We start from the raw sequence: 11,683 nt of genomic DNA, 5'->3' as shown, positions 1-11,683 counted from the left end.
TAAAGGTGAAGCTCGGAGGTAGAATGCCCCCTGGGTTCAATCCCCAGCACCGGAAAATATATATGTAAATAATAAATAAATAAAAGATGGCGTTTTCTTACTTGATGTTCTTGAGCCTGTATTCTTGCATTTCAAAGAGAGATATACTCCCTTGTTCTAATTTGTATTTTTAAACATTGTGAGTTGGACAATTTTTATGCGCATTAACTATTTCTATTTTGTATTTTTTTTTTTGCGAGTCTGGGGATGGAACCCAGGGGCATTTGACCTCCGAGCTACACCCCCAGCCCTATTTTTTATTCTTTATTTTGAAACCGGGTCTCACTGAGTTGCGAGGGCCTCACTAAGTAGCTGAGGCTGTCTGTGAACCACGATCCTCCTGTCTCAGCCTCCCGAATGCTGGGATTACACGTGTGCACCACCACGCCCGGCTTCTATTTTATATTTTTGTTGTTGCTGTTTTACTGTGGATTGACCCCAAGGGTTTTCTCCCTCCAAACTGAAACCCTAGACCTTTTACTTTTTACTTTTTTATTATTTATTTATTTATTTGGTGGCACTGGGGGTGGAACCCAGAGGCTTTCTACCTCCCGACTATACTCCCAGCCCTATTTTATATTTTTATTTGATAACAGGGTCTCATTAAGTTGCCGAGAGCCTCACTAAGTAGCTGAGGCTGGCTTTGAACCTGTGCGATCCTCCTGTCTCAGCCTCCCAAGCGCGGGGATTACAAGCGTGCGCCACCACGCCCGGCTTAGACCTTTTTATTTTTAAACAGGGTCTCACTAACTTGCTGAGAGGCTTGCTAAGTTTTTTAGGCTGGCCTCAAACCTGACAACCTCCTGTCTCAGCCTCCAAAGTACTGGGATTACAGGTGTGCGCTGCCACACCTGGCTCTATTTCATATCTTACTCAATATTTTTTTGTTAAGATTTCTTTTACCTTTTACAGAGACTGAACATCTTCCTAAGTTTGTCCTTTGGCTCTCTAGATATGTGCACACACATGCATATGTATGTCTGTATGCATATCTTTATCTATATACACACATATGTGTGTATCTAGACAGAGATTTTAATTGTCATATTTGTCAGTCTTTTCTCTACAGTTTCAATGTCTTATTTCACGTTTAAAGAGCCTTCTCCTGCTCAAGATTATAACAAAATGTACCCAGGATCTCTTCTGGTACTATATGGCTTCATTTTGCATTAAAGGCTTTATTTCGTCTGGAATTTATTTTGGTAGAAGAACGCAGGGGTACAGCCTTATTCTTCCCCCAAAAGACAGATGTCCCAAATGACATTTACTGAATAATCCACATTTTCTCCACTGGCTTAAAATGTTACTTTTATCACATGACAAATTCCCATATGTATTTGGGTCTATTTCTGACTTTCCTGTCTTTTTCTTATCTGTCTGTCTATTCCCGCACCATTTCAGCATAGCTGATTGTACCTTCATAATACATTTAAAAATCTGTTAGATTAAGTTTTCCCTCCTTACTTTTACTTTCAGAACTTTTTAAAGCTTTTTTTTTTAAAAAAAACCCCAGCTTTATCAAGGTATAATTTACATACCATCTAATCCATCCATTTAATGTGTACAATGCAATAGATTTTAATATATCTGCAGATATGTGTGAACCTCACCAAGTCAACCTTAGAATATTCCCATCCTCTCAGGATGAAGACCTGTCCTCTTTAGAAACCCCCGCTGCCCTCCACCTCCCTAACCCTCAGCAGCCACTAATCTACTTTCTATGTCTGTCAGTTCACCTGTTCTCAGCATTTTATAAAAACGAAGTCATACAACATGTGATCTCTGTGCCTGGCCTATCTTAGCATACTATTTCTCAGGTTTATGTATATTGTGACACATGTCAGTACTTTATTAACTTGCATGGTCAAATAATATTCCGTTTGCATGAATATACCATATTTTGTTTATCCTTTCATCAACCGATGGGCATGTGGAGTTTTTCTACGTTTTGACTATATTGAACGTTCATGCGCAGTTTTTGTTGGGACACCTGTTTTCAGTTCTTTTGAGTGGAAAATCATCCCACCCAGGAGTGGAATGATTGGGTCATTGTGATAATTTTGCTTAACTTATTGAGAAATTCTCAAACTGTTTCTCTCAATGACTATACCATTTTACAGTTCTACCAGAAATGGACGAGGGCTCTAATTTCTCCATATCTTCTCCAACGCTTGTTATTTTCTGTTTTTTTTTTTCTTGTTTCTCTTAATTGTAATCATCCAAGTGGTGTGAAGAAGTATCTCATTGTGGTTTGATTTTTATTTCCTTGATAACTGAGTGATATCAAGATTCTTTTCATGTATTTATATATATATACACATATGCACATATATGTATATATTCATACTTTTACACATATTCGGATGTGGCTCCTCCATGAATCGACCTCAGCCTTCTTCCTCTCTTACCCTTCCATTCTAGCTTTGCTGAGGTTTCCCCTCCATTATCTGGGGTCCCTCTGGTATTCCTAATACTCCCTAGTTTGGGCATATTAAAGAAAACATACTCTCTTTCTGTGAGCAAGACCCTATTTCAAAACAAAAAATAAAAAGAGCTGGGGAGTGTAGCTAGGAGGTAGAACGCCCCTAGGTTCAATCCCCAGTACTCCAAACTCCATTACAACACACACACACACACACACACACACACACACACACACACACACACTTTAGAAAAATATTAAACTCTTATTACTCAAAAATAAAAAGATAAATGCCCAACTAAAAAAGTGGGAGAAGGATTTGAATCTCGCTCCCAAGTACTGGAATTAAAGGTGAGTACCACCACGCCTGACTTCTTAACTATCGTTGCTTAAGCATTTTTCCAAGTGGACCTTTGTCAAGCATGGCTAGCAACACGTGCGGAGCTTAAAGGCCCAATGTCGCGTCCCTCGACCAGCGATTAAGACACGACACGAAGCTCTTCTTGCAAGCCGTTTATTCAGGATACTAGTAATGGCGGAATGGCAGAATGGCATGGCCTGGCAAAGATCTGCCTTGCGCAGGGGATTATAAACATTAACCCTCCCAATCACTCCCTGCCACGTCTCACTCACTCATTGGCTCATGCTCGTCAGGCCACCACCACGTCATGCATTACATAACCTTAGCCTCCAAATATGGAGTTGCTTCCTGCACAGCCATGTGTCAAGCTCAGAGGCAGGAAGCCGGCGCCATTTTCTAGTTCAGAGGCAGGAAGCCGGCGCCATCTTCTAATGGCGGCTCGCCACAGCCCAAACCAAATCTTCAGGCTGAATCTGGCATGTAAGGTTTTGCAGAAGTGGGCATGGTGGCGTATGCCTGTAATTTCAGTACTTGGGAGGCTGAGACAGGAGGATCTCAGGTTTGAGGGCAGGCTCAGCAGCTTAGTGAGATCCTGTTTCAAAATAAAAAAATTAAAAAAGGCTAACAGGGTAGAAGGTAGAAGGCCTCTGGGTTGAACCCTTAGTACCAAAAAAAAAAAAAAAAAAAAAAAGAAGAAAATTCCTCCAACACCTTTCCCCCTGAAGTCCCCTGTAAAGAGGAGGCCACGTGTGTCCTGAAGTCAATTTACCCCACTGGCCTCCGGAAGCAGGAAAGGATGGTGCAGCGCTTTCCTGTGCGTGCACCGAGTTAATTGCTCCCTGGCATCACTGTTTAGTGAGGCGCTGACTCAGGCTGGAGAAGCCTGTCTCAGATCAGCATCCCAAGCTGACCGGAGGTGATTATTGCTGCTTCCCAGGGACTTCCGGCCCCCACCTGCGTTCAGAGCTGAACCCAAAACACTCTCCCTGCCGGACTCCGGGCCACGCACCGGAGGGGTTGTTGGGCTTAATTAGGGAGGAGTGTTGGTTTCCCACAGGCTTTGGTCCTTGGGGTGTCTGAAAGAGAAGCATGCACTTCTTAGATCAATATTTTCAAGGCTTATTTGATGCAGACCTCTGCCTGGGGCCAGAGAATAATGTTTCTTTAGCTTCTCTCTCTCTCCAGGGTGGATATGAATTTGAACTCTTGCAATGAGCAGCCTGCACTTTCTCCCCTGCAAAGTTTGTGTATATGTGCGATTGCGCGTGGGGCGAGGGGGATAGCTCCAAACCTGGGCACCCTGGGGTGCTTGCCTCTTTACAACTAAGTTTCTCAAGGTTTTTTTTTTTTTTAATTGGTATCCTTTTCTCTCCCAGAGTCTGTAAAAATTTCTAAAATTTAGATAGCTTCTAAATTTCTTTTTAATATACTTTCATCGGTACATTGTGGTGTCACATCATAATGTGGTTCAGAACGACAGAGACATAGGTGCTCACGGCACCGGGTGTGTCCCCCCAACCCTGGGCGGCCTCCCCTTCCCCGTCCTTGGTACTGAGATTGGCGGTGGTCATTTGACATCCGTACACGGCGTCGGTGGAAGCGTCTCCTTCATCGATTATCTCTCCCCTCCTGACCCTCTTCTTTGCTTTACGTATGCAGAAGCTGGGGAGTGATCGGGATACAAGACGACTTCAGATAAGGGAGGAGAAACTCCAGAGCCTTTTTGGTATTTTTCCTCATGATCACCCGTCCCTCATGAAAGTTTAATACCACATATAATGCTGTATATTTATATAGGTATTTAGACTGAATCTCAATTTGTGCTTTATACATAGAGAATAAAAGATTTTTTTTTCTTCCTTGGGTGATATGGTTTCCATTGAGAAAATATAGAACATAGTTTGAATGTCTTCATAAAAACTCATGTTGAATTTTTTACTTTTTGGGTGTGTGTGTGTGTAGTACTGGGGATGGAACCCAGGGGAATTCTGCCTCGGAGCCACATCCCCAGCCCTATTTTATTTTTTATTTTGAGATGGAATCTCACTAAATTGTGAAGGGCCTCGCTAAATTGCTGAGGCTGGCTTCAAACCTTCCATCCTCCTGTTTGAGATTCCCAAGGACTGGGCTTCCAGGTGTGCTCCACCATGCCCAGGTCTATTGAGATTTCACCCCCATTGTGAGGTTTCAGAAGCGGGTAGGAATTTGAAGGCAGGAGCTTGGAGCAGCAATTAAAGTTAAATGCGGCCATAAAGGTGGGACCCTAGCCGGGTGTGGTGGCACAGGCCTGTAATCCTAGTATTTGGGAGGCTGAAATAAGAAGATGGCAGGTTCAAGGCCAGCCTTTTCAACTTATGGAGACTCTGTTTCAAAATAAAAAATTAAAAGGGCCGGGGTATAGCTTGGAGGTAGAGCCTCCTTTGGATTAATCCCTAGTATGCCCTCCCCCCCAAAAGTGGGACCCTCCCCCAGTGGGCCTGTGGCTTTATTAGAGGAGTGGAAGAGGCCTGAGCTGGGATGCTCTGTTAGCTCACAGGAGATTCCAGTGTGGCCTCCGCTGCAGAAACCCCACCCTGGGAAGTACCTCACCACCTACGGCTGCTGTTCGTGATTGTCCCAGCCTCCAGAACGAGGAGCCTAATATACTTTTTTTCTTTCTTTTTTTGGGACTGGGGATTGAACCCAGGGACATTCTGTCACTGAGCTACAACCCCAGACCTTTTTATTTTTATTTTTTGAAACAGGCTCTCACTAGGTTTCTGAGGCCGGCCCCGAACTTGTGATCCTTCTGTCTCAGCCTCCCAAGTACTGGGATTACAGGTGTACTACCACGCCTGGCTCAAACCTTTAATCTTAATAAGTCACGCAGTCTGTCATGTTCAGTTACAGGTACAGAAAAGGGACCAGGATTGCATGCTTTAAGATAGGGCGTAACCAACCCCCTGGGCAGCCTCCAAGAAAAGCAAGAGGCTTGGGTTGGGTGGGGACTGTTGCAAATGGAGAACCGCTGGCTTGGTGGTGGCAGAGCTGCTGATTTCTCAGAAGCCAGGCATCTGGATTTTTAGATAAATGTCCTGGATCTTAAGCATGAGCTTAATGTGCATTAGCAAAAATAGGTTGTAGACTCAACAAAGAAGACAAGAGCCAGGATGTACTGGTCTGCCTAGAGCAGTGGGATGGCGGGCATTCCAGCCGAGGTCCTCTGATCTAGGAGTGCTCTTTCTGCTCTGCCTGGTCCCCTCGGCCTCCCCGCCGTCCTGACCCCCGCCCTGGGCGGCCCGGGGGCCTCTCTCTGCCCCCTGCTCTCGGGGATGCAGGCGAGGCCTCCGCCCTCTTCCCAGCAGGACTTGGACTCTGTCCCTCCGAAGGCAGGCCGGGAGGAGGAGGAGGAGGAGGTGGATCGGGCATCTTGGCCGGCCGGGAGAACAGACCCGAGGGGAGGCGGCGCCCTCCAGCCTCTCCCCGCCGACCTCAGCCTCTCCGGGCTGAAACGACCCGTTGTTCGCACCGTGCCCTCTGACCCGCTACCCCGGGCATTGTTTTCTCTTCGCCCGGGTCACGGGTGGGAGGCGAGGCACGCCGGGGTTTGGAGGCTGGCTGCGCGCCAGGCCCTTGGCCTTCGGCCCTGGGGCCACCGGGCGGCCGCGCCTCCCAGACGCGGGGCGCAGCCGGGACGTGCGCGCGTCCTCCCGCCCCAGCTCGGCCATGGGCTCGCGCGGCTCCCACGCCGCGGTCATTCCCGACGTGGACAGCATCCGGCGGGAGACCGGCTGTGAGTGCGCCCCGCTCGGCCGGCCTGGGAGGGGGCCGGGGCCGGGGACAGGGGGAGGTTTAGCGGAGCGCAGGGGCGCCCTAGGGAGGGCTCGGTGGACGGGATGGACCCGGAGCTGCGAGACGGAGACCCCAGCGCTGGGACGCAGAGCCAGGCTGCACTGACTTAGGGGTCCCGGCGTCCAAGTTTGGAGGGGGTCCTGGTTTGCGGGCCTGGGGGCCAAAGTCATTCGGGCACTCGGGGGTTTTTGAGCTCAGATGGAAGCAGAGCTGACCGAGGATGGAGGGAGGAGACTTTGGCCCCTTGGTTTCTGGGGATGCCGGGAGCCTCCAGGATCTGAACCTGGCATCTGTGGGGTCTGGACAAGCTTACTCCAGCGCAGCCAGCTCCGCCTTCATCCCTCGGCCCCTCCAGCAAGCCCCTGTGGTCCTCAGCCCACCTTCCCCAGCACAAGGGGTGGGCGTCTGCAGCGTCCTCAGTCGGGGTCCTCAGATGGGGTCTCCCTCCCCGGTTCCCTCCACAGTCTCGCAAGCCAGTCTGGTCCGCCTCCACCACCGGTTCCGGGCCCTGGACAGGAGCAAGAAGGGCTACTTGAGGTGAGGGGTCTCTGACCCGATGCCCTCTTGCCTGTCTCCCTGACCCCGTTTCCCTCAGTAGCCACCTTTGCCCTTTCTCTTTTGAACTTTGACCTTGCAGTCGCATGGATCTCCAGCAGATTGGAGCACTGGCTGTGAACCCCCTTGGAGACCGCATTATAGACAGTTTCTTCCCAGATGGGTGAGCCTTGCTGGGGATGGGAGGTGGGGCTGGAGAAACCTGCCAACGGGTGGGTAGGAGGGAGGGGGCCTAGAGAAGTCAGAGCCCCCCTGGGTGATGGGTGACAGCTGCCCCTCTCCTTCCCACTTCCCAGGAGTCAGCGGTTGGACTTCCGAGGTTTTGCCAGGGTTCTGGCACATTTTCGACCCATAGATGAAGACGCAGGAACCCGAGACCCCAAGCAACCGGAGCCCCCCAACAGCAGAATGAACAAACTTCGCTGTGAGTGTGTGGGAACCTGTCCAGGCCAGGACCCCAGATTTACCCCATAACCACTTCCTCTTGGTGACCTTCCCCGATGACCTGCCAGCAGAGAACCAGGAAAAACTCACCTCCTCCCCTGCCCTCTCTTACCAGTCGCCTTCCAGCTCTACGACCTGGACCAGGATGGGAAGATCTCCAGGCAGGAGATGCTGCAGGTTGGAAGACCACGGTGCTGGAGGGCAGTGAGGATGGGTGGGGGGTGGACCATCGTGGGCGGGGTGCCGGCCTTTGGGCCTTGGGTATGAAGTGGGGATGAGTGCGGTTGGAATGTGGGAGAGCTGGGAGCCCCGAGAGGAGCAATTGGGCACGAGGTTAGGAATAGACCCGTGATTCTCACCTGGGGCCAGTTTTGCCAGCCTCAGTGAACATTTGGCAATAGCTGGAGACACTTTGGGTCATCACAGCAGGGGAGAGAGTGCGCTACTGGTATGGGGTAGAGATCAGGCATGCGGCTTGCTGCACCCTACAAATAGGCAGGCTAGCCTCCTGCGACAAGGAGTTGTCTGGCCCTGATGTCAATAGCGCGGAGATCCAGAGCCTCTGGGGTGCAGGTGTTGCAGCGGGTGGGGGCGGCAGCGTGGGCCCATGGCGCTGGCTTCCACGATGGACGTGGGGTTTGGTGGGTACAAGAGACTCAGGGTTAGATGGGAGATGGAACCGTGAAGAGGTGGGGGAATGACTAGGCAATGTGATGAAAGTTATTGGGATGGGGTAGACACTGGACGAGTGATACCTTATGAAACTGGGAGTTTTATATAGTGAGCTGGGCGAGGTTTGGAAGATGGAGGAGTAGCCATTGTTGTTGTTGCTGCTACTCTCCTCCTTCTCCTCCTTCTCCTCCTTCCCCCTCCTCCTCCTCCTTCCTCCTCCTTCCTCTTCCTCCTCCTCCTCTTTCTCCTTCCTTTTTCTTTCCTCCTCCTCCTCCTCCTCCTCCTCCTCTTCCTCTTCCTCTTCCTTCTCCTCCTTCTCCTTCTCCTTCCTTCTCCTCTCCCCCGGGACATTCTACCTGAGCTATACCCCCAGCCCTTATTTATTTATTTATTTATTTATTTATTTATTTTTGTGGTACTGGGAGCGGAACCCAGAGGCTTTCTACCTCCGGGCTATACTCCCAGACCTTTTAAAAAATATTTTATTTGGAAACAGGGTCTCACTAAGTTGCTGATAGCCTCACTAAGTAGCTGAGGCTGCCTTCGAACCTGTGCGATCCTCCTGTCTCAGCCTCCCAAGCGCGGGGATTACAAGCGTGCGCCACCACGCCTGGCTTATTTTTTTATTTTGGAAGAGGATTTCACTATGTTGCTGAGACCTCCCTATGTTGCCGAGGTGGGCTTCAAACTTGCAATCCTCCTGTCTCGGCCTCCCAAGTCCTGGGATCACAGGTGTGCTCCGCTGTGCAGGGCCTGCGCCTCGTCTTTATGGCTGCCTCTTCTCCCACCTCGCAGGTCCTCCGGCTCATGGTCGGGGTCCAGGTGACGGAAGAGCAGTTGGAGAGCATCGCGGACCGCACGGTGCAGGAGGCCGATGAAGATGGGGATGGGGCCGTGTCCTTCTTGGAGTTCGCGAAGGTCAGAGTGTCCTCGGGCTGTAGAGTTGAGATGGAGTCCTTAGGAAAGATGGGTATGGGGAGCAAAGTTAAAAGAAGGTAGAAAGCCTGGGATGGCGGGGTCCTGGGGAATGCGTGGGACCTGGGGAGGAGGTTGCACGCACGGGGGCCTGGGCTGCAAACCTCCTGACTCGACCACATCCGTCTCTCTCCAGTCCTTAGAGAAGATGAACATCGAACAAAAAATGAGCATTCGGATCCTGAAGTGATCCCCTCGGTGTCTGTGGCTGGCTCATGCACACTCGTGCCTGCTGGGACTTGTCCCCAGCCCCCGTGGAGGCCAGATCTCCACAGACTATGCTTATTTCCAAACTGAACTCTCTTTAGGGACCAGGAGAGAAAGCTGGAAGGGTATGTACTAAACTTTAGCTCCTCTGGTCTCAGATCAGCGAATCAGCCTCCCATCTTTTGGTTGCAAGTGACTGAAAATCCAACCGGAAGTGACTAAGTATATAAAAAAAGGGATGTTACAGTCTTACGCAATTAAAACATCTGGCAGAGCTGGACATGGCGGCACATGCCCGTGATTCTACTACTTGGGAGGCTGAGACAGGAAGGTCACAGGTTTGAAGACGGCCTCAGCAATGTAGCAGGACTCTCAGTAACCCAGTGAGACCCTGTTTCAAAACAAAACACAACAGCTGGGGTTGTAGCTTGGAGGTAGAATGCCCCTGAGTTCAATCCTCAGTACCCAAAATAAAACAAAAATAAAACAAAATAAAACATATTGTAGTATCTGTCTTCAGGCACAGCTGGATCAAGGACACAGGCTCAGTTTCCTTCTTCTTTGGCATTGTTCCAGGAGGGGCTGTCCAGTAGTGTGGAGAATGGTGGTCTGCCAGCAGCTCTGAGTTCCCATCCTTCCTGCCTAGTAACCCTGTGTGAAGAGCTTTCCTTGTGCCGCTTACTCTGAGCAGAGTATCTTTGGCCTAACTAGGGCTTCGCCCCTACCTTCAGGGGAATGAACACACTGATTGGTGAGGCCTGTGTCGAGTTCTAATAACTAGAGCCAGAAAAGAAGGTCTGAGGACTTAGGATGGGGGGGGAGGTGGTTACCTAACTGGGCGGTGGCACACGCTTGTAATCCCCGCGCTTGGGAGGCGGAGACAGGAGGATCGCGCAGGTTTGAAGCCAGCTGCGCTGGCTTAAGAGACCCTGTTTCCAAATAAAAATATACAATAGGTCTGGGAGTGTAGCCTGGAGATAGAAGGGTTTCCAGGAACCCCAGTACCACACAAACATAAAAAAAAAAAGAGAAAAATGAAGCCGATGTAGTGGTGCACACCTGTCACCCCAGTACTTGGAAGGCTGAGACAGGTGGATCACAGGTTTGAGGTCAGCCTCAGCAACTTAGTGAGACTCTCAGTAATCAAGCGAGACCCTGCTTCAAAATTAAAAAAAAAATTTTCTTTTGAAAAGGTCTGGGGTGTAGCTCAGATGTAGAATGTCCCTGGGTTCTACCAAAAATGAAAAAATGAAGTACTGTTAACAGAAGGGGAGTGCGTGTGTGCGTGCGTGCGTGCGTGCGTGTGTGCGTGCGTGCGTGCGTGCGTGTGTGTGTGTGTGTGTTGTTTTTGCTGAGACACAATTAAAGATGCCCATTACTGTTTGCTCAGCCAAATGGGGGGACCCTTGAAATCGGGCCTCTTCACCTGATCCCGTGGGTGCACAGCGGGGGCAGGGTCGATGGTCAGGGGAGACGATGTAGAAACAATAAACAATACATACTTTCCTGGGAATGTGAAGTTATTCAAAGATTTGGAGAGTAGTTCTGTTGTAAGAGCTTCAAACATCAATACATCACAGAATAGAGTGTAAAAGTGGCCCCAAACCAGGGGCTCCGCCTCTGCACCAGGCTGCTCTGGCTGGGCCCTGCCCATACTCTCCTCCAGGGGTCTGCTGGAGCTGTGTCAACGCATGAGAACGCACAGCTTGAAATTCGCTGCGGTGCGAACGTTTCTACCCCAGATATTAGCAAATGCAACAGGACGGGCTCATTCCCTCCCAGAGCCGGTGGTTCAGCATTTACCCCCACCCACCTGTTTGCCATTCGCCATTACCGTGTGTGCCAATGGCTTCCTCCCCCGCGGGCCAGTGGGCCTCTGCCTGAGGTCTCTGCCTGACTCGGGCAACTACTCAGCCGGTGAGGTGGGAAGGTTGGAAGAACCAGGGAGCCAGGGACCCTTCGAGCAGCCCCCAACCAATGACAGGTGGAGATTGATGGATACATACCCAGCACTTCATCTTCCAGGTGAGTCATAGTCAGGGGCATATTCTTTTAATTTACACTGAAATCTCCAGCAAGTTTGAGTTCCAGTTACACATGATACTGAGCTTGTTCTTTCTTTTCTCTTTTTTTTTCTCTCTCCCTTTCCCTCCTTCCTTTCTGGGTCAAACCCAGGG

The 11,683-nt window shown here is 50.0% G+C and overlaps 1 protein-coding gene across 1 annotated transcript; it reads left to right on the top strand.

The window, feature by feature from the left end:
- Positions 1–6,527: 6,527 nt before the first annotated feature.
- CHP2 (calcineurin like EF-hand protein 2) lies at positions 6,528–9,489 on the top strand (the record flags this gene model as incomplete). Its single annotated transcript, XM_080703012.1, has 7 exons — positions 6,528–6,594; positions 7,118–7,190; positions 7,291–7,371; positions 7,505–7,632; positions 7,768–7,829; positions 9,120–9,242; positions 9,436–9,489. The coding sequence occupies 7 exons, from the start codon at positions 6,528–6,530 to the stop codon at positions 9,487–9,489; spliced, it is 588 nt and encodes a 195-aa protein (XP_080559138.1).
- Positions 9,490–11,683: the final 2,194 nt, after the last annotated feature.

This window comes from Muscardinus avellanarius (assembly GCF_963383645.1).
Source record: "Muscardinus avellanarius genome assembly, chromosome: 10".
Lineage (NCBI taxonomy): Eukaryota > Metazoa > Chordata > Mammalia > Rodentia > Gliridae > Muscardinus > Muscardinus avellanarius.
The sequence above is the reverse complement of the archived record's forward strand: the minus strand, read 5'-3'. Positions and strand labels throughout refer to the sequence as shown.